Source organism: Tinamus guttatus, unplaced genomic scaffold (assembly GCF_059628265.1).
Source record: "Tinamus guttatus ecotype Peru unplaced genomic scaffold, ASM5962826v1 Tinamus_guttatus_pri_ptg000048l, whole genome shotgun sequence".
Classification (NCBI taxonomy): domain Eukaryota; kingdom Metazoa; phylum Chordata; class Aves; order Tinamiformes; family Tinamidae; genus Tinamus; species Tinamus guttatus.
This window is the reverse complement of record NW_028288582.1, coordinates 8,532,844-8,553,239: the sequence shown is the minus strand read 5'-3', so window position 1 is coordinate 8,553,239 and position 20,396 is coordinate 8,532,844. Positions and strand designations below refer to the sequence as shown.

The 20,396-nt window shown below is 37.8% G+C and overlaps 1 protein-coding gene across 2 annotated transcripts in view; it reads right to left on the bottom strand.

Annotated features, from left to right (window-relative positions):
- BEGAIN (brain enriched guanylate kinase associated) overlaps window positions 1–20,396 on the bottom strand; it is a 141,232-nt gene that overhangs the window by 41,061 nt on the left and 79,775 nt on the right. The window contains exons 4-6 of one of the 2 annotated variants that reach the window (XM_088539650.1): window positions 15,094–15,255; window positions 13,452–13,508; window positions 8,099–8,165 (exon numbers count right to left, since the gene is read on the bottom strand). In XM_088539650.1, coding sequence (XP_088395776.1) covers window positions 8,099–8,165; window positions 13,452–13,508; window positions 15,094–15,255 — 286 coding nt within the window. The remainder of the gene's footprint in view (window positions 1–8,098; window positions 8,166–13,451; window positions 13,509–15,093; window positions 15,256–20,396) is intronic. The other variant, XM_088539651.1, reaches the window with a different exon arrangement.

Sequence of the window (20,396 nt, the reverse complement as noted above, 5' to 3'; positions counted from 1 at the left end):
TATGAGTTAGGTGTCCTCTAGATTGAAATCATGCAACAGAAAGGCCATCGAAAGTAAGAAATTTCCATTGTTACTTTACAACTTCATAATTACTCTGCAAGATGATAACAAGTGGTAACACATAGAAGTTTTAAGTGTCAAATCCTGATGTATCTCCTTGTAATCCTAGCATATCTCACTAACGTTTTTCACATAGTGAGAACTTTTTCCAGGCCTGCTACATCATAAAAATTCTTCTGTGTTTATACCTGTTTGGTCTTGCTGACTCTGGACCAGTTCTTAGAAAACAAGCAACCTTCAGGGCCAACTGTGGTCTGTTTATTGAACATATTTGGTTCATTGCCTGTTCTTAGTGCGTTCATTTCTTTCGAAGCCAGAAATGGAGTTTTACTTGCCAACTCCATACTTGGTTTCCCAGCATTATTACTATGCTTGAAAAAAAAGATATCTATCAACTTATTTTTAAGAATCTTTTAAACCTAGTCTGCTTTCATGCTCTTTCTGCTGCAGTTGAGATGAAGCTGACAAAATGTGCTTTTAGTCTGTCTGCATATCTATCATCTCTCCCCCTACATTTCACACCAGTGGCTTGCCTTGCAAGTGTAGAGACATGCTGAATAATTAAATGCTAAATCCATTTTGGTTGGAGGGACAAGAGATGTTGATTCATAGTAATTCTCTGAAGTCAGTGTAATACTATCTTCTGAGGCTGTGTTGACGACAGCAGATTGAAAAGAGAAATGTTTGTTTCTGTAAAAAGCAAAAAGTTTTTTTTTAAAAGTCTACACTGAGAAAAGAGGATGCTGCTACAGGTGTAGACTATGTGTAATAATAAAATTGATGGAAGATCTGATTTATGATTGTATATACTCCAAGTCCTGTTCTGTGAGTACTAAGGATCCAATTAGAACAAGACAATATAGAAACCATTCTTTCCCCTTCATCTTTTTTTTTTCTCCCCACAAATATCTTTGTCTTCTTATCTCAATTCATTTCCTCCTGTATAATTAAGATGACATGGCTTTGAGTCCTGTAGCTGCTGTACTATTTCCAAAAGAGATTTTTCTTTAATTAGAAATAAATAGTTTATAGAAATGGATGACAGAAACTACTTATAGGGACCTGGACTGATACTCTGATACTTTATTTGTGTATGCCTGTTTTTTTTTTTTTTTTTCCTTCATTCTGACAAATCCTGTCTTCTGCATTTTGCAATTATTTTTCAAAAAGGAGATACGTAACTGACAGCTAAGAGAACCTAGCAGATCCTTTGATCCTGCCTGTAGATGCTGAATTGGGATAAAGAAGATATGAGTGACATGGGTCATTCAGAAATTTGTCTCTTGCTTCCCGATGACCTTGGCCAAGAGGCTTCACTCTTCTGTGCCTAGTTTTGTACATTACACATTTTATATCACCTTTCACAGAAGGTGGTATCTGCTTGTCCTCAACACAGTACCTTTTCAGTCTTAATCTTACTCCTTTCTCTTGCCTTGTGGTGAATCCATTGCCTTGTGGTAAATCAGAAGGTAATCACAAAGGGCTGAGAAACAAGAAGGATACAGGCCAAAGACACTCGCTTCCCAGAATTTTTTTTCCTTTTTTTCAAGTGCTTTGAAAACAAGAACTTCTTCTATTCCCAGTTGGCATGGACAGGAACCCTGGAGGATGTCCTGACAGACTGAGACCAAACCAGGGAAACCAGGATGCAGGAGATGACTGAGAAGCTCAGGTATCACTAACACGTGATTCTGAATGCCACACATTTTGGAACAATTTGATCATTTTTCCTCTCAGAGAGGAGAGACAGAGAGAACACAAACCATATGCAACTGGAAATAGCAATCATAAAGTGGCAATATCTCTAGGACTAGAGGTAATGGCCACAAACTGAAGCACCAAAAGTTCCACAGGAACTTAAGGAAAAATTTCTTAACAGTGAGGGTGACAGAGCACTGGAACGGGCTGCCCAGAGAGGTTGTGGAGTCTCCTTCTCTGGAGATCTTCCAAACCTGCTTGGACGCAGTCCTGTGCCACGTGCTCTAGGTGACCCTGCGTGTGAAGAGGGGTTGGACTAGATGATCTCTAGAGGTCCCTTGCAACCCTGAGCATTCTATGATTCTATGATTCTGTGGTTCTATGAATGGTGGCCAAGATAAGCCATGTGCTGAGAAGCAAAGGAATCCTGCATTCAGGCAACAGAAAACTTCAGAGGTAAGAAGTTTCCATTGTTATTTTACAGCTTTGAGTTACTAAACAGATACTGCACTTACTTAGGCTTCTGCTATTTGGAAAGACTGCCTACTAAGAGAAGGAGACAGAGAAGAAGAATAGCTCTATGGTTTTAGAGGAAAGAGTTTCCAGAACAGTCTCTCATGATGTCACTTTCATCTACAGCAATTAGGAACAGGCACGACTGCATTATGAATTGCTCAGGTAGGATTGATCTGCCAGCCACGTAACGGTGGGATGACAATGGGAAATGAATATCTATTCATAGAGAGAAAAAGGACGGAAGGTATCTGAAAGCCTCTGTGCGCTTTTGTGCTCGTGGAAGTTGGAGTCATGTTCTGAAGTTACACAGGAGGATTCTCTTAGTTGTCCACAAAATTGATGGATCTATTCAGTTTGAGTCCCTGTCATTTCTACTGGATCTAATGTGTGTGGTTTAAAAGTTAAGTCTTATTGCCTATTTGGCAATATTTTTTACTTTGAAAATGAGAGCAAAAAGACAGTGAAAGACAGAGGATGTCTTTAGCACAAAATGTGTGTAAAAATGAAAAGACAAAGTCTAAAAGTCCCTTAGAAATGAGCTTTTTTTGAATGCTATTTTTATAAATTACTTGTTTCTGTGGTATTTATGGTAATTTCCTTCCTTAGAAACGTTTTGATGCAGTTGTCTTAGTCCACAAAGCAGAGACCTCTGGAGTCTGCCTTAACTAACCGAGTATAAATTTCTCTTGAAATTCACAGCTGTCTTCACTGAATGTGAGCAAATGAGCCTGTCAGGTTGAGCTGACTCTAAATATTTCTTGTCTTTGGGATGCAAATCCTTTTACGTATATTTAGGTCACTTCTATTTCATTTTCATAGGACACACAGTAGGGAGAAAAAAGGCTAGTTATTCTTTGTAAAAGGAAAGTAAATGAAAAAGATGTGTTTTAAATCATTCTGACTGTTCAAAGTCACTGTCCAGGTGTTGTCTTCAATACAGGAACTAAAACATGCTGGGCTTCTGCATTCCTTAGGTGTAAATCAGAAATAATTTGACCTTTATTCATTGCCTTCATCTTTGACTTATAATTTAAATCATATTAGTGGGCGACTAATAGCTGTCATGGAAGAGACAGGCACAGTCTAGTCTCTAACTTAAATTCCAAATCCAAAATGCTAGATTCACTCTGATAGTTAGATACTTCTAATGTCTGATTGAAATTATTAATCAAATTCCTCGACTCTTTCCATATTCTTTATCTTCCTGGCCTGGACACCTGGAATTTGCATCCTTCGTAATCACATTTTCATGACACAAGGTCTCAGAGCTCTGCTGAACATTGCTCAGCTCATATTTAATTCATCTTTGGATTTCCTCCTCTGGAGATGCTTGGGTATATATGACGGCCATCAGGCTGGAAAGCTACAGGCACTCAGGAGTTGGATAAATCAACTGCTAATGCCATAAAATATTTGCTGTATATTTTAGTCTTCCTCTAGCTTTTGAACAGAGGAAGAAACAGGATAAAAATCAGTGGAGTGCTGAGATGGTGTAGCATTTCAAACTTTATAATCCTTGGTACAAATCTTTCTTTTACTGCTGGTTTATATAATATTTTTTCCAACTTTATGGCTGAGTAACACCCCCAAACCTGCCTTAAAGTAAATGAAAAATCAGGAATTAATGTGATGTAATAGTTTTCATCTTGACAGGTGATAAATTGAATGATACAATTTCTTTAGAGGAATTATGCTGGCTTTGCACAGAGGAACCCAACGGTCTTTGTTGCAGAGCTGTGCCAGGTAGCCTGGAAGAGGGCTGATAGAGCCAGTGATCAGCAGCTCTTAAGCAACAGAAATACCAGCCTCAACCCTGAGATCTGACATTGTTCAGTGTTGCCCACACTGAACAGTCTTGAATCAGTGCTGAGAAAGAAGAAAGTAATTTTCTTATTTAAAAACAGTAACAAAATGTAAAATAAAAGAACCCAGGGATGGCACTTTGAAGAACCTCAGGTTTTAGTTTAGCAGCAGGCTCGAGGGAGGTGGATCAGCAGACCAAGTGGTATGTGGGAGTACGGGTTTACTAAGCAAGCACGCTGATTTATCTACTAGTTCCCCATGACATCAGATGCCTCTGTTCCTTAACAGAGGGCTGCCACCTTCTCTATCCACCTCTGTGCTGTCTGTGTATTTTTGTATAAAATGTAGACAGTATGTGCTACAGAGCAAGTGATGGTTTAATTCTAGCCTCTTGAAGTGCTTTGCATTAGAAGTGAACTTGCACCATTTAGGAGTCTGTCTTTCAAACTGTTTCATACTTACAGAAGAGATATTTTAATGTCTTCCTTCAAATGGCCTCATGAGGTTTTTGCAGATGGATTTGTAAGATCAGATTTTCAAGAACATTCAAAATGCAGATGGGGGAGGAAGAACGGGCACAATTTTCATTATCACTTAGGTTTATTAAGCAACTATTATTAGATGCCTCTCAGCTGTTCCCAAATGTAGCTACCATTAAAAATCTGACTTCTGACTTTAAAGGTAAAATCACACAACTAACTGCAATAGAAAGTCTTAAAGCATCAGAAACATTTTACAATGTAGTGTTTAATTCTAGTGAGGGGCATATGCAGAATACAGTTGCCTTGAGATGGTTTGAATGGTTTCTTATCATGTGTTTGGGGTGATCTGCATAATCTACTGGTAATTGCTGCCCATGAGCAGCAAGTCTGTGGCAGAACATCCTCAGCAAACTCAGATCGATGTCAGGGAAACTGATGGACACTGGTAACAATTGGAACCAGATGAGAAAAGAAAAGTTCTTTAATTGCATGGTCCTCTGACATAATCACAGCCCAAAATTTAAGAACTCAATGTGTTCTTTTCCCGCACAGTAATGAAAAGAAGAATTATTTACATTTTGTATGTTCACCTGCCTTACCACGGCTTACAGGACCAAACAAACATTCGCCAGTTAAAGACATTGACTGTAGGAGCAGGGGCTGATCTGAATAGTGACAGCAGAATTTTAATTCTGTGCCACATTTGCCTCTACAGTGTTACATGTTAATCTTGCTCAGCTTAATATAGGAAACTTTCCACTGATTTCACTGATTTCAGGATAACACATTTCAGCCATTAGCCAACACAGACACTGTGATTTATATTTTTATTTACAGTTCTAAAGCCACAGAGATTTCAGTTGGGCATCATTTGCTGTGACCAGAAGTGTGCTTTAAAATATTTTTATATATTTCATAGGCGAGCACTCTTCCTTTTCTCTGACTGTTGATTTTTTTTTTTTAACATCCCTTATACCAACAACAGCCGTGACAGGCTCTAACATTTTTGAAAACAGCCCCTCCAAAAAGCAGAGATTTTAAGGAGACCCAGATTAGTTGTGAAGTGCCACAACTTCACCAGCTCAGTTGCTGGAGAGGGTGAGTTTTGAGTCACCTGCAAAGGCAGGAGCTTCCCGAGTGGCCTAAGGGGATATCTCCAGTTTTGTGCCCAAGGGGGAAGTCATTGTCCTCCTTTACCTTCTTTCCCAGTTCCTCTTTTTCCCAGGAACACTGAGCAAAGGCCCTTCTCTAAGTCCATCTTTATTGCAGTACCTGCCTGCATACAAGATTTGTAAAACTAGGACTTGAGATATCTCCAGGGCTGCCTGTCCTTTCCCCCACTTGCTCTGTTTGGGCACACTAGCTGGTCAAAAGTTGTGTAAGATCCTGGGCATATATATGTATGTGTACATATGTATTTGTATATACATACATATATAGGTATGTGTATATAGAGAGCTGAGGTAGGTGAGGAGAGAGAGGGATGAAGTAAAAGGACAGTTTACATATTTGGGTTTATATAAAGGTGGAGGAAATAAAGACTTGACTCTGAAATCACAAGATGACTAAATTAGGCAAAAATAATAAACACAGCTGCTCTCCCTAAGCTGGAAAGGGAGAGAAAGTTATCCAAGAACCCAGACCACCATAAGGTGTTGATTAACCAGAACAGCTGTTATTTAATCCAGCTTTCACTGAAGCAATGAGGATTTTTAGAGTGTCTTGAAAATCAAAAGATTTGGTTTATCTAAACCAAATATGGCACTATTTTCCCCATTATTTGGAATTTTTATACATTTTCCCTCTGACCTTTTTTTTTTTTAAATTTGGTTTTTCATCTTCATTTTGCATTTCAGAAGGCAAAACATCTGGAATTAAATGATTGAGCTTGGGTGATTGTCTTCAAGCCTCTGAAACTACTTTCAGTGACTGTCACATTAGTGGGATAGAGAAAGGTACAGTGCTCTGTGGAAGCTGTCTTTCTTCTTTCTGTGCTGTGCCCTCAAATTTTTGCTTAGGGTTTTAAAGTGGATGCTGAAACATCAGTTTAAAAACTCAGTGCTTTGAATGCTTTGATATGAAATACCTGATTTAAAAAAGCACAGATTTATGCAGCCTTCTTTGTATATTTCTAATCTTTTTATTTCATTTACTATCCAGAATACCCCTCATTTATTCTACTTTTGTAGCACATGTGATAAAATATTAGAGTATTTCCACACAGGTGAAGATAAAAACCCAAAGTGACTTGGGTAAAAGGAAAAAATATAACAAAAGAAGATTGAAGGGAAAAAAGCCTGAGATCCAATGTTATTTATGCTTGTGTTATATTTATATGTATGTTAAAAAACAAATATCAGCTATAACCCAGTTGTAACTTTGCCCTACTGCTAGATAGTTGCAAAAACATCAGTACTTCTTTATTCACTGTGAGTTATTTAAATAGACTCCTGAGATAAGATATATATTTTTTTCAGTTTCTTAGTAAAGCTGATGCTTCTCCAGCATGTTGACATAGTCTATATTTACTCTTAAAGCCCAGTAATCTGTTTCTCAATCTCCAAGCTGCCCATCCAAGCACATTATACTTTCTGTAAAAAATAGTCTTACTCTAGCATTGTCAAAGGTATTCATCAAGACCACATCTGTACACATAAACTGTGTGTCTATGTTTGTGCACTGCCCTAGTTATGAAAAAGTCAGATATGAGCTGGGTAGGGAGAAGAGTAGGTGATTGGAATTGGTAATTGAACTGATCCAAGTGAGGAAGAAGCATTCAGGATGTGCTCATGACCTGAAGATCTTTGGAAGTTCCCAGTTGTTATTACTATCCTCTTCTTTAGACATTATACCTACATTTCCCTGTAAAGTTTCTAATAATAGCAGATATGTTGTCAAAGCAGCATTAATAACGAACCAGGGCATTAAAGACATTGCCGTTCCTTTCTAATATCTTCAAACCATTTTGAAGAGGTGTTGCTGGGTTTTGTAATAACATGCCTTGATGTGGAGCCCATAAATGGCGCAGTGATTTCCTTGCCCAGTTATTAATTCATCTCTGACATTGACATTACAGTTACAGACTCATGCAGATGCAAATTCATATACTGAAACTGATAGTTATGACAGCACATGAAAAGTCAGCCTATCTAAACACTATTAAATCACTTAATAAAAGCTAAGAGAAAGTATATGAGAAGCATACGAAAATCTGGGATTGCCATATTTGTATTTGTTACTTAATGAAAACACAAATATTTAGAATCTGTGAAATTATTAACTAAATTAAGCAGAATTATTTTAAATATAGGATTATTCTGCCGAATCAGACACAATCTCCATTGAAATGAATGAAACTATGCCCTCACACACAGTTTGATCTCTAGATTACTATATTCATAACAACATTTCTTTTTAACCATACTGTGTATGGAGCATGAGTTTTTTTTGTGCTAGATACATATCTGTTTGTCCTAGAACTCAGGAAATACAAAAGAACATTTAATATTAAAATAAAAAGTGTAGTTATGACAACTTACCATCCTGTAAAGTTTATCTTCCAGATCTTGATTAATTCTTTGTAAGGCTAGGTAATTGTTTTGTATCCTAAAACAAAGATGATATCATATAATTTAGTGCATTGTTCTTTACACACTTTTTTCCCCCTGTAATTCACACACTGGTACAAAACTTTGACTTGCACTAGTTGAAATTGGTATTCTTATCACTCCTGTTGCCAGTCAGTGGTTGCCTTTGAAATGTAATTACCATCTCCTTCCTACACAAAATTCTTTGTCATATTTGCTTGCTGTATTCTGGGGCAAATACTTTCAGGAAGGGGAAATGCACATGCCATTCCTTTGCATCTGCATGTAGACGTGCATGACAGCATGGGAACTTGCACAAAGGGACTGTAGCTTTTTATCAAGTGCAGGAATTATATTCAGAGAGGAAAATTGACCTGCACAGCTGGAAACTACAAAGAGCTATTTCACAGCTTCTCTTAATAAGGGAAAATTCAGCAGAAAACTGGTGACTCCAGTAGTATCGACACACAGACATTACTGTGACTTCAAAGAGAGTATTCCTTCTTTAGACAAAAGTTCAAGGAGTTCCCTGTTCTCAGAGCTATTTTCCTTCAACTAAAAAGTCTGGATGTCTGCAAAAAATTTAGCCTGAAAGCGGTGGCTATTCTTTTTTTTATTGAACTAAGAGATTTTAGAGATTCAAAAAACGAAACTTCCCAGCTTATTCCAGAGCAATAAACCAAAGGAATTTTTGATTTCTACATCTTTAGATTCCTGGGATGGTAACCTCAGAGCCACAGTGGACAAGCTGTGCAGTCTGTGGGAAAAATATCCCGATTTCAGGAGCAGTTGTGCCTTTCTTTTCGTATAAGGTAAGGAGAGTAGCTGTTTGTTCTTACTTGTACCTATCAGCCCAGCAGGATGTATAATAAATGTAAGGGCAAAAGTTAGAAGCTCAACTTTAAAAGTTTGTCCAAATTCATCTAAATATTTGCATTCTGTGCCACGTGCTCTAGGTGACCCTGCGTGTGCAGGGGGGTTGGACTAGATGATCTCTAGAGGTCCCTTGCAACCTTAAGCATTCTATGATTTTATGATTCTATGATTGGAATCTTAGGTTAATAGGTCAAAGTATTTTCTGAGGTCAGTTATTTTTAGGTAATATGATAGAGCAGCCTTTAACAGTCAAGTGAGTCAACTCATAAAATCATAGAATGCTTAAGGTTGCAAGGGACCTCTAGAGATCATCTAGTCCAACCGCCCTGCACACGCAGGGTCACCTAGAGCACGTGGCACAGGACTGCGTCCAAGCGGGTTTGGAAGATCTCCAGAGAAGGAGACTCCACAACCTCTCTGGGCAGCCTGTTCCAGTGCTTTGTCACCCTCACTGTCAAGAAATTTTTCCTTAAGTTCCTGGGGAACTTTTGGTGCTTCAGTTTCCGGCCATTTCCTCTGATTCTGTCGGTGGCCACCACTGCAAAGAGGCCAGCACCATCCTCCTCACTGTCTCCCTTGAGGTCCTTATATACACTGATCAGAATGTAACACACTGATCATAAATGTAATACAAGGTTGCTTCAGCTGAGAAGTTTGAATCTTGGTCCTCCACAACCAGAGCGAGTAGGATTAAGGAATTCCCTTTGAGTTATTTTATGTCTAGCAGCAGCTGTGGAAATAAGAATTAGGACATGCATTCAAACTCTGCCCTAATTACAAATAAAGTGTGCAGCCCATCTCTTCCTTGAAATGAAGAGATATGATGGTTTAGATCTCTCCTGTAGCTTGTGTCACCATGGAGATTTTATTTCCAGTTAAACGATTAAAATTTGCTGCTCAGGGATAGGCTCATGGTCCTCTGTGAGCAATGAAGACTCCCCTGTGGCACTCCCAATGTGCAAAAAATAACAGCTGGGTGCTTTACATTGGCCATATGTCCTATACCTGAGAGGTAAGGTCTGTGCCCAGAACAGCTGCCTTGTGGGCACAAATGACACCCCCACGGAGGAAACTCTCCAGAATCAGCCCAAACTCAAGGTAGTCATTTCAAAGCATATTGAGATCCTAAGGGAATAATAGAATCATTAAGGCTGGAAGGGACCTCTAGAGATCATCTAGCCCAAACCCCCTGCACATGCAAGGTCACCTAGAGCACAGAAAGCTTCAATGTTGCATAAGTTTGGTAGACCTGTTGGACAGAGGAAGTTTTCACCTTCTAAGCAGGATCTGTGGTAAACAGTGTTTGTTAAGGTGACAGTCCAAACTGGCTAGAAATTTGTGACTTGTACTAGCTTACAACTTGGTCATGCTGATAAGGCCATTGGGTAAACGTCCAGGTGGCTTAAAGGTGCCTTAATGGATTGAAACTTACAGATCTCTGCATTGTCTGTGTTCCTGCTAGAGGAGGCATTTCCTGCTAAACCTCTGCATTGACATTTATTTGTGCAGTGCTAGGTATGCTTGGAATTTTCACAAGTTTTTAGTCAGAGTCACCACAACAAGGAGAGATCTCAAGGTACCCTATACCTAGCTTTTCATGGCAAAGGAGAAGGCAGAGAAATGAGGTTTAAACTGGCTTTACTTGTAAGTAGCTACACTGCACTGTAAACACTGTTAAGTTGTGCTGATAAGGCTGTGTACCATGGTGCAGGCAAAAAGGATTTATGAAAACAAGATTGGGCCTGATGGTTTAGACCAGTGGTACACCTGTGTCTTATCTCTCTTGATCCCGTTTTATCTGTTAGAGCAAAATAGAGCTCCAGTACTGCACCAAAGCACTCTCCCAGCCTCCAGCAGCTTGTGGCTCAACCAGGGAGAATGCCTTTCACAGCTGGTAGACCTGAGTGCACTTCTTTGCTTGCTTTTAAAGGTTGCTTTTTAAACCCATGTAAACTAGCATTCACAACCTCCTAAAAGTTTGCATAGGTTCTAAAGCATCTTCATAAATTACTGTCACTGGAAAATGTTGTTGGTTAAGGTGTTTTCTAGCTCAAGCCTCTCCCTGCATCACTCTGTCTATTCTGCAGCATAGATCTATGTGGAGAACTCATGGGAGCTATTTAAGGTTTCCTATCCTTATCTTTAAAATTGTAAACTAAAATAACGGTAATTGCTACCAGGATAACTGGCTTATGAGGGGGGAGGTACATTATTGTATTTGCTCCTCAGCTTCTGTACACATTGTTTTTCTCTTCATATCAGTGAATGGAAGAAGGTTTCCCATTAATGTGATTGCTCCTGGATAGCAACACTTCCGTGGTAAAGATGGTAGTGGGTTTTTTTCTAATTATTTTATTCATTATTTTTTTTCCTCTGTGTATGTTTAGCAGAAAGTAGACCACAAATCCTGGTTCTTGAACACATTTCTTTTGCAATAAAAAAAATTTGATTGCCTCCCAGTCAGATCAAATCAAATCCAAATAATAAGTCCAAACAAAAAATCCACAATACATAGGAAGCTGAGCTTCAAAAAGTGTTTCTATTGAGAACAGTATGCAAAGATAGTCAAAATAAACACAAGCACACATACACATACAAAAGCACATATACATGCACATATACACGCAAAGCCCAAATTGGAAATCCGTTGTGCCAAAAGAAGTGTCAGCAAGTGAGGATGGCAAGGAGAGAAATGGACCCAAAAATATATGGAAGAAGGGGGTGAAAGGGATAAAAGAACAACAGGATAATCAAACCATAATCTTTGGGCAGTACAGTAGATTAAGGGAGGAGTAGGGAAAATTATTCTAATTAAAAAGACCAGATTGACAGATGGTGACTTAAGCCTGCTTGCAGAACAGTGCAACCAGATGGCCCGAACTTTGTGAAATTTAAAACATTTTTATGTTGCAAATCTAGTTTCTTTGTAAACAAAGTGAAGAATAGGTAAGCCTCACTACCATGTGAAAATGCTTTAAAAATAAGCTCATTTTATGTGAGTGGATAATTTATTATTATTTTTTATTACTTTTTGTGTTGGTAAATTCAAATTATTAGATGATACCCATGTGCCTACAGCTGGATATATGTGCATGCATTACACAAATGTGCAAATGTTTGGCTAAAACAAACTGTAATAAAAAGTATTCTGACTATGTTTTACACTATGTATCCGCGCTCAAACCCTGCAGACAACACATTCCATTTCTTCATGGAAGAGAAAGTCTGCATGTAGTCTTTGTTTCCACTCTATTTCAAGCCCTCTTAAGGCCATGAAATAGATCTAAAGTAAAACAAAAGCATTGGGCTGACCTTCTGCAAAGAAGGAAATTTCATCCAGACTGCAGTTTAGTTTTGAAGAATGACTGTTAAAAAAATAACTTATTGTTCAAAAAACCTTTACCCTGTCTATTATCAAAAGTTACACAGACCTTGGTTATAGAAACAAGAACATTTTTCACCTATTCCCTTACACAACACAATATCCTCTTCAGGAAATCCCTTTTGTCCATGATATATCTATCTTGCTTTTGGTGAAGGAACTGTATGCGTGGGCTATGCTCAACGCTAAGTATATGCTTCTATGGAACTATTCTTTGAATACTGAAGTAATTCTAGTGTCTGGTAAAAAGTAGGAAGGTAGGTCTTCCACAGTGGTTACCCAGGTACAGTCTCAGGGAACTATGGTGGCATATGTGTGAGCCTAGATTGAATTAGACTGATCAAAATATTATCATTGCTCAGGTGTAAGAGTCAGCTTTTAATTTTAACTTAAAGCCTAACTGATCATGTTTGGTAAGAACTGAGGTGTGTGAAACCCCCAATGTTTCAATCACCTTTCAAAGACAAATCTGTGCTTTCCAGACCATCATTTTGCAACTGTTCACCACTGATTAGCTCTTGTTTACATTGGTGACAAAAGAAATCTTGAGAAAGGCAAAAACGCTCTCTAAAAACACTGCAGAAGTGTGTAGAGAGATGGAGAACTTGGCCATCTGGCCACATAAATGACCTCCCCGTCTGAGTAAGGGAGGGAGGCCTGTCAGCAACGCATGTTATTCTGGATAAACTGACAAGGCAAAGACTTTCAGAAAGAAGTAGAATAGAATGGCTATTCAGCCTCAGAAAAGGCGGTGCAAATTTAATAATAGAAGTTTTCTCTGCTATATGAGTGGCATCATGTTGCACAGGTCTCGTTTATTGTGAGGGGTTGAATTTCTCTCCCTCTAAAGTGAATAAGGCAGGAGACACATTATTGAAACTAATTATAGTTCCCTGTTTGCTCAGACTCGTTTTTCTCTGTGACATGTTGCTGACACTCTTTTGGATGACAGTTTTGTTTCAGACATTATCTTTTACCAGAGTGAGAAATCTAATTCAACTTGCAATGTGCCTTGCTATTCTCAATAGAAACATTTTTAAAGCTCACCTTGTAAAATATTTTGGACTTCCTGTATGAGGTGTCTTCGGGAGAGGAATCACCTGCCTGAAACATAATTTTAATATAAATTTTCTTCAAAATATGAAAAAATGTTCAAGTAGAAAATCGGAAAGTCAGTTCTACTGATCTGAATAGTGACTCTCTACAGGTATTAGACTTTGCCATGAGCAAAAGACTTTCTTGCCTGATTTTGAACTGTGCTTAAATCAGTGTTCAATTAAGTTGATAGGACAGCGGCTTTAACAGAGACTGTATTTTTCCCCTTTGTTCCAACAAGAGTGGGATGATCAGCCCCCTCATAAATGTGGCACAGGATTTATGACCACTCTGCTTGAAATAATATTTCAAGAGAAAAAAATACCAGTGTTCCCTGTTGTTAAAGTAGTAATATGCTGGAAAAAAAAATACCTGAAGACTGAGGTTACTTTCAGTAGCTCTAATTCTAATGAAGTGATGGGAAAAAAAATGGATTATTGCTAAGAAAACATCATGGCCTGCCCTTAGAGCAGTCTTTGGGCTGCTCTTGATAGATATGTGTATGTTTCAAAATCATTGCAATGCCTGTTTTAGTCTTGTTTTAAGAAGCCTCTCCAGTTAGGGAAGCCTATCTGCTTTTAAAATTTGAATAGAATTGTTCAATTGACATAATTTGCTGGTTATGTGTGGTTTTTGTTTGTTTTAGTTTGTTTTTCCTTTTTTTTTTTTTGTCCTCTGTGAAAATTGAAAAAAAAATTATTTGGGTATTGCCCTGGAATGATTCCTTTTGAATTTTGTTTTGGCTCATTCTGTGAATTGAACCAAATTATCCATATAATTATCCATATGAGTTTAATTATCCATATGAGTTTAGGAAATTCCTCCCAAGAAATGCAAATACATTCTTGAATAAATGGATTACCATAGATTCTGAAGTTTTGCAAGTGAATAAAAGAAGGAATGTTAAGAAGCACTGGTAAATTTAAAGCTAGATTACACTCCATTTCAGTTATTGTCATAAAACTCAGGAGCACATTAACTGGGCTTGTGATTTGCAATAGCTCTGTACTACAGCTTAAATAATTTTATACAAAATTTTTGCAGTATGATTGCATGCTTCTTGGGACAAAACACAGAATGATTTGTTGCAGCACTAGGTGAAATGCCATAATATTGTATATATTGGACAGAAAGTCTCAACTTTGAGATAAGGAGGACCAAATTCTATATGCTTGTGTCAGAGCAATGGAGTGTAAAAAGTGGAAATACATAGCCAAACTCATCGAATACATTTATATATATCTATATATATACATATGCAATGTGTTTATAATCATTGTATGCATAACGCATTATAACATACCCTGCACATATCTTTACATATAAACAATGTCATATGTATACCTATACATATAACTGGATATTTTCTTTCAGTACAAACATGTTACATATCACATGTAAATGACTTTATATGGGATATGTAATACACAGTCAGATAAGTGAAATACATATTCAATGTGTAAACATATTGTACTGTCAATAAGCAATAAATAACAGTATATTTTGAGAACATGTATTTTGGACACATGTATTTAAAACACAGCCGCTTGAAGTTCCTAATAATTCTGTTTATTTCAAAAAAGTTGTTACTAACCTTCTCAGCTTTTCAGTTACTTTTTCAAGTTCCTCCTGAGCACGTCTCAATTCTATTTCAAGATACTGACGTGTAGAATCAAATTCCGTTTCAAGCATTTCCAGTTTATGGGTGGTGTATGATAGACGCTTTCGTAATTCCCCCTTCTGTTCTTGCAAAGTACTAGAAAAACAAAGGCCACAGCTGTAGAATTTAGCTGTTCCAGAAAAGATTTTCATGATCCACTGCTTGACCAATTCCCTGTGGTATAGACTGGCATCAAGCCACAGAAATGTGCTTAATAATTTGTTTACTGCACTTCACGAATCTTCTGATTTAGACAGTTGACTGTCTTCCCATCTGTCTTTTCTAGCATATTCATTGCTAATATCTCATTAGCCATAATGGAATATTTTGTGGAAGGATCTGCAGTGAAAACAAAATACACTTTAGAATTTCACTTCACATAGCACCTTTCATTTAGAATTACCTAAAAATACTGTGACTGAAGTCAAAGATACTTATAGAGCAATGACTGTAAATACACTGTGCAAAATGCTTCCTTGCCAGTACTTCAGGTTATAATACATATTTTTAGAGAAAGGAGATTTTGTGTTATTTGTTCAAATTTGCACCCTATTCCCTAGCCATAGAGCTGCCTGGTGTTGCTGTCATTCAGTGTTTCCTCTAGAGAATGGTGATTATAATAATTATTTATTATTTTTATTCTAGTTCTCATTTGATGGCTCTTTTCCCATTTTGCTGCTTATTTGAGAACAAAGGCTTCCCAGACACAGGTCTAATTTCTTACAATACTTACAAAGGACTTGTACCCTGCTTGCAAACTAGCTTCAGTTGCACTATTTTCTTGACAAAGAGGAGTCTGAGAGGAGCCAAAATTTGGAGCCAGAGAGGAGATTTTTCACTTTGTTGCTTTGTGTCTAGTTAGGAAATAAATATCATAAAGCAAAACACATCCATGCAAAAGGTTTATTCTGGAGAACAAGGTGCCACCTGCTCCCAAATTGTCCATCTGTGTTTGAAATGAGGATCCTAGGAATGTATTCCCTGCATTTGAGGGACTGACTGTGTGACTTCAGGGGAATCAGCCTCCTGTTGCTTCAGTTCTCCACCTATGCCATGGAGATCTTTTCTTTTTGCCTATTTAGCTTGTAAGCTCTTCATTTTTCTAATATGTTGCTGAGTGCACAGCAAGACCTGGCTCTAGTCAGTGCAGATGTCACTAGGCATTACTGTAATTGGGCATAGACACTGCAGCCACTGCTGGGATCGAAGTGTTCCCTTGGCTCCGGCTGGGAGTTCCAAGGCTCTGCAGAATTGGAGTCTGCCATCACACAAGCACTACCACATGATGCACTTGCTTTTGTTTCTGAATACATGCTAAAAATACTATTTCAGAATATAATGGCAAATCCTGATTCCCTTTGATGTTAAGTCAGTAGTGCTGTCAGCATCAGTAGAATAATGTTTTGGATCTATAATTAAACAAGAGAGTTGGGAACAACATGCTGGTCTTCAACAAATACTTATCTGAGCTGGCTTGCGTGACTGCCTTCTCTTCTACAGTGTGTGATAGGAGCTTCAGTAAGTTAATGGAAAAACTTTACAATTGCTGCTTACTTGATCCATGCAGTTTAGATCTAGAAAACAGTCTAATGTTTTGCCAACACAGTGCTCTGTTTCAATTACACATATTGCGTGGTTACAGTTTTACTTAGATTACCACTTATAGTTATATTCTCTTAAAATAATATATTCTAATTCAGACATTAAATGCCACTCCAGGTAATAAAATCATTTAGCATTTATATTTCACTAGATGAATAGAACTAAAATGTTATATAGGGACATGAGCATCTGAACGCTGGTTGCTCATGTCTACATGTCACATCATTCTGCCTTCCCTATGCTCTGCTTCTGACTTGCCTGTTCTTGCTATTTACGTGTAGGATATTTATGTGTAGGATTTCAAAACTGTTTGCAGTGAAGAAGGACTTGAATTCAGGTCTTCTGCCCTTCTAGAAATCTAAACATTAGGATCTGCACAAAAAAAGTAGATAGTAGGTTGTCAAGCTGTTTTTTTTGAATAAAAATATCCAGGGTGCTGCTTTGTGCTATTCAAGGGTGGTTCATGCATGCTAGGTCTGGCCAGGGGTACTTACACTAAACTGCCATGCTAGGGAGTGGTAGCAAATGACCAGTTAACAAAAAGACAAATATCCCATATCTTTGAGTCCAGCTTCACAGTTTAGGTACCTTCACACTTTGGGTCTGAATTGTATGAAACATAAGCGGGAGCAAAGCACCTAGGGCCTCAGATGAAGACGCTTGTCCATATGGTATGCCTAGGCCTGGCTATGTGGAGGAAAATAGAGCTCAAAAATTGAGCTCCAGGCAGATATTGCTCCTTAGGTGTCAGGCAGGGCTGGGCTGAGCTGCTCACGTGGGCTTTGGGGTTCAACTCTGAACCACTTTCAAGGAGCTGGGCTTTGGCAGTCTGAGTCTTCTGCTAGGGCCCTGGTGCAGCAAAATGTTAAAGGATAGACTTAACATTTTGTCCCCTTGAAGTTCACTGTGAAACATTTGTTTTCTTGAATTCTTTGCTTTCAGGCTGGGATTATTAATCTCACTGAAAGAAAGCACGTTGTAACTATACTGAGAGAGATATATAGATGTCTTTTTCATATAATGCTTTGGTTAGTAAATCGTATCTATAACTTTGTTAAAAAAATCAAAAAAGAAGAAAAAAGGTGAATAAGACATAATTTAGGCAACGTCAAAGATCAAAATTATTCCCATTCAGCAAACCATAATTCTGCAAAAACTGGCTTTCCATACTGTGAGAGAGCATTATTTCTGCTAAGTGTTACCTAAGATAGGAAACTAGGATGGCAGCCTGAAATGTTCATTTTTAGAAAATGAAAAAAAAAACTTCCCAAGCCTAGCAGAACTCCTCTCTGTGTGTGCATTGATTCATCTTGTTGATCTGAAACTGGCTGGCTGCTCTTAAAACAAATTATTGATTTTAATTACAATGGGGTGGCAGGTATGTAACAATAAATCATTATTAAAATACAAGCTACCAGATAGAAACCTAAAAATTTTAGAAACAGAGAAATCATGTTCTGACAAAAATTGGGACAGCAGGAATTGCAGGAAATTTATTGCCACTTGTCTGAAAAAAAGGCCCAATTGGGGAAAGCACTGCGTCTGCTTATATCTTTTTTGAGTCAAGAAATTTTTGAAAAGATATTTAAGTGGTGGGTCAATGAAACTCATGCTCATGATAGTCCGTCTATTGGCACAAAACCTGAATCTGGAACCGAAAGCACAGAATGGGTACCGGGGGGTGTAGCACTGCCTGCAGATTCCCAGGGGTATCTACAGTGTGGATCTGGACATGATTTGAGCATTGTCTAGGTGTGCTACTGGTCTTGTGTAAAGTCTGCTGTTTTCTCTTGCTTCCAGTTATATAGAAACAAACACCTGAGAAGTAAATGCAAGACAAGCAAGAGAAAGGAGAGAGAGAAGAACACACAATGGGTCATCTTCCCTGTGCTTCTAACAGGAGGGTCAGAGGCCCAAATTTTGTTTTATACAAATCTAAGGTATTTCACAAGTTTTTTCTTGAGTTTCTCATGAAATAGATTTTCCTTCTCTGAAAAACTTCCTTCATTTGTGGCTTGCTGTATTAATATATAATTCAGTTCCTGAATTCTCTCTTCTGTGTTTATTGCATACTTTTTTTCTCTAGAAGTCTGGGATTTACATAATGAATGTTTCATTTTTTATATGTATCACTGTAAATTTGGTAATGGTAATTTGGACAGGGTTGAAAAGAAGGGAAAAAATACAACATTAAAATATAAACTCATGAAGTTAACATGCATTTTGCAGTTTGCATTTTACTTTTATCCAAGACTGCAAGTTCCACAAAACTAGCTGCATTTTTTTCTGCTTGCCACATGCAGTTTTTTAATGTTGGTAAACTCTTAATTTATCTTTCATGGCTAATTTTCCCTCATGATTCTTTATTATATATATTCATTGTATAGCTGAAAAACAAGAAAATAGTTCCCTAGAAAAAGTACAACTGAGAGAAAGGATAAGATATAATTGCAATTAGAAAATAGTCTGTGGAAATCTGGTAATGTTATGTCTTAGAAAAGGCAAATCCTATATTGCATAGACTCCCTGGAACTCAGACAGCTGGAGCGAGTGAGGAATTACAGGATAGGTTCCAGAATCCTGTAGAGAAGGCCCTTTTGCATGAGTGGTTCTCTATTTCTTCTAATGATCTCCAAAGCCCTGCTCCTGTGACAACCCATGGTTTGCAAGTCATTATCCATTTTGTTTCATTAAAGTATTTCACTAAAAATGAGGATGATAAGTACAATTTTAAATATTTAAAGTGCTGTAAGAAGCCTCTCAAGGGAGGCCACTTTAAAGGTTGTTAAAAATGTGTCTTAAGACTTTCCAAAGTATTTTTTTATCAATTAGCTCTGTTTACAATCTTAAAAAGAGAACAAAAAAAATTATAAAAAGGATATGAAAACATGCATTGATGTGAAAATTTGTCTCCATAAACATTGTATCACTGCCAGTAATTGTCAGGTTTGAATTCAGAATTGCTCCTTGACAGGGATTTTGAAGCCCTGTTCTCTTTGGTAATGGCCTTACAAAGGAACACCAAGATATGCCATTGAATCTGTTTGTAGGAGATAATGCTCAGCAACAATTTAGAAGCTTTTTAGGGAAGGTATTATCAGTTGTGAGGTAGCACTGCTCAGGTTCTACATTTAATGAAAAGCAGTCTATTGTAGAGGAAGAACGTGAGAAGGCTGTACAAACCAAGACAGAAAACTGAGAAAATAAATTATAATCAATATTCCTGGTATTTTTGTGGTGTTAGCAATTTACCATCCTAGCTTTTCAAAACTTTTTTTTTTCTCTGTGTTCCCCTTAGCTGTACTTCAAGCTACGTGTTATTGCAGCTCATACAGTCTCAGCCATAGGTCAGATACATCAGCTGATGCACACAGAGAAGATGGACAATGTCTCATCCTGCAAAAATCAGTCAGGATTAGTCTATCTGGAAGTAGAGCTATCTGGAAAAGCTCCAGGTGAACATATGTCCTCTGGAGCATTTCAATTGGAGTTGAAATGCAATGTGATGACAGCTCTATTCTTAGGAAGGTATGCTGGAAAATGAGCAGGTTTTCACTTTACCTGTCTGATCTCCTGCCAGCTCATCTGCCTGGCAGATGGCCTGAAGATGGAGGAAAGCTGGCAGTTCTGCCTGA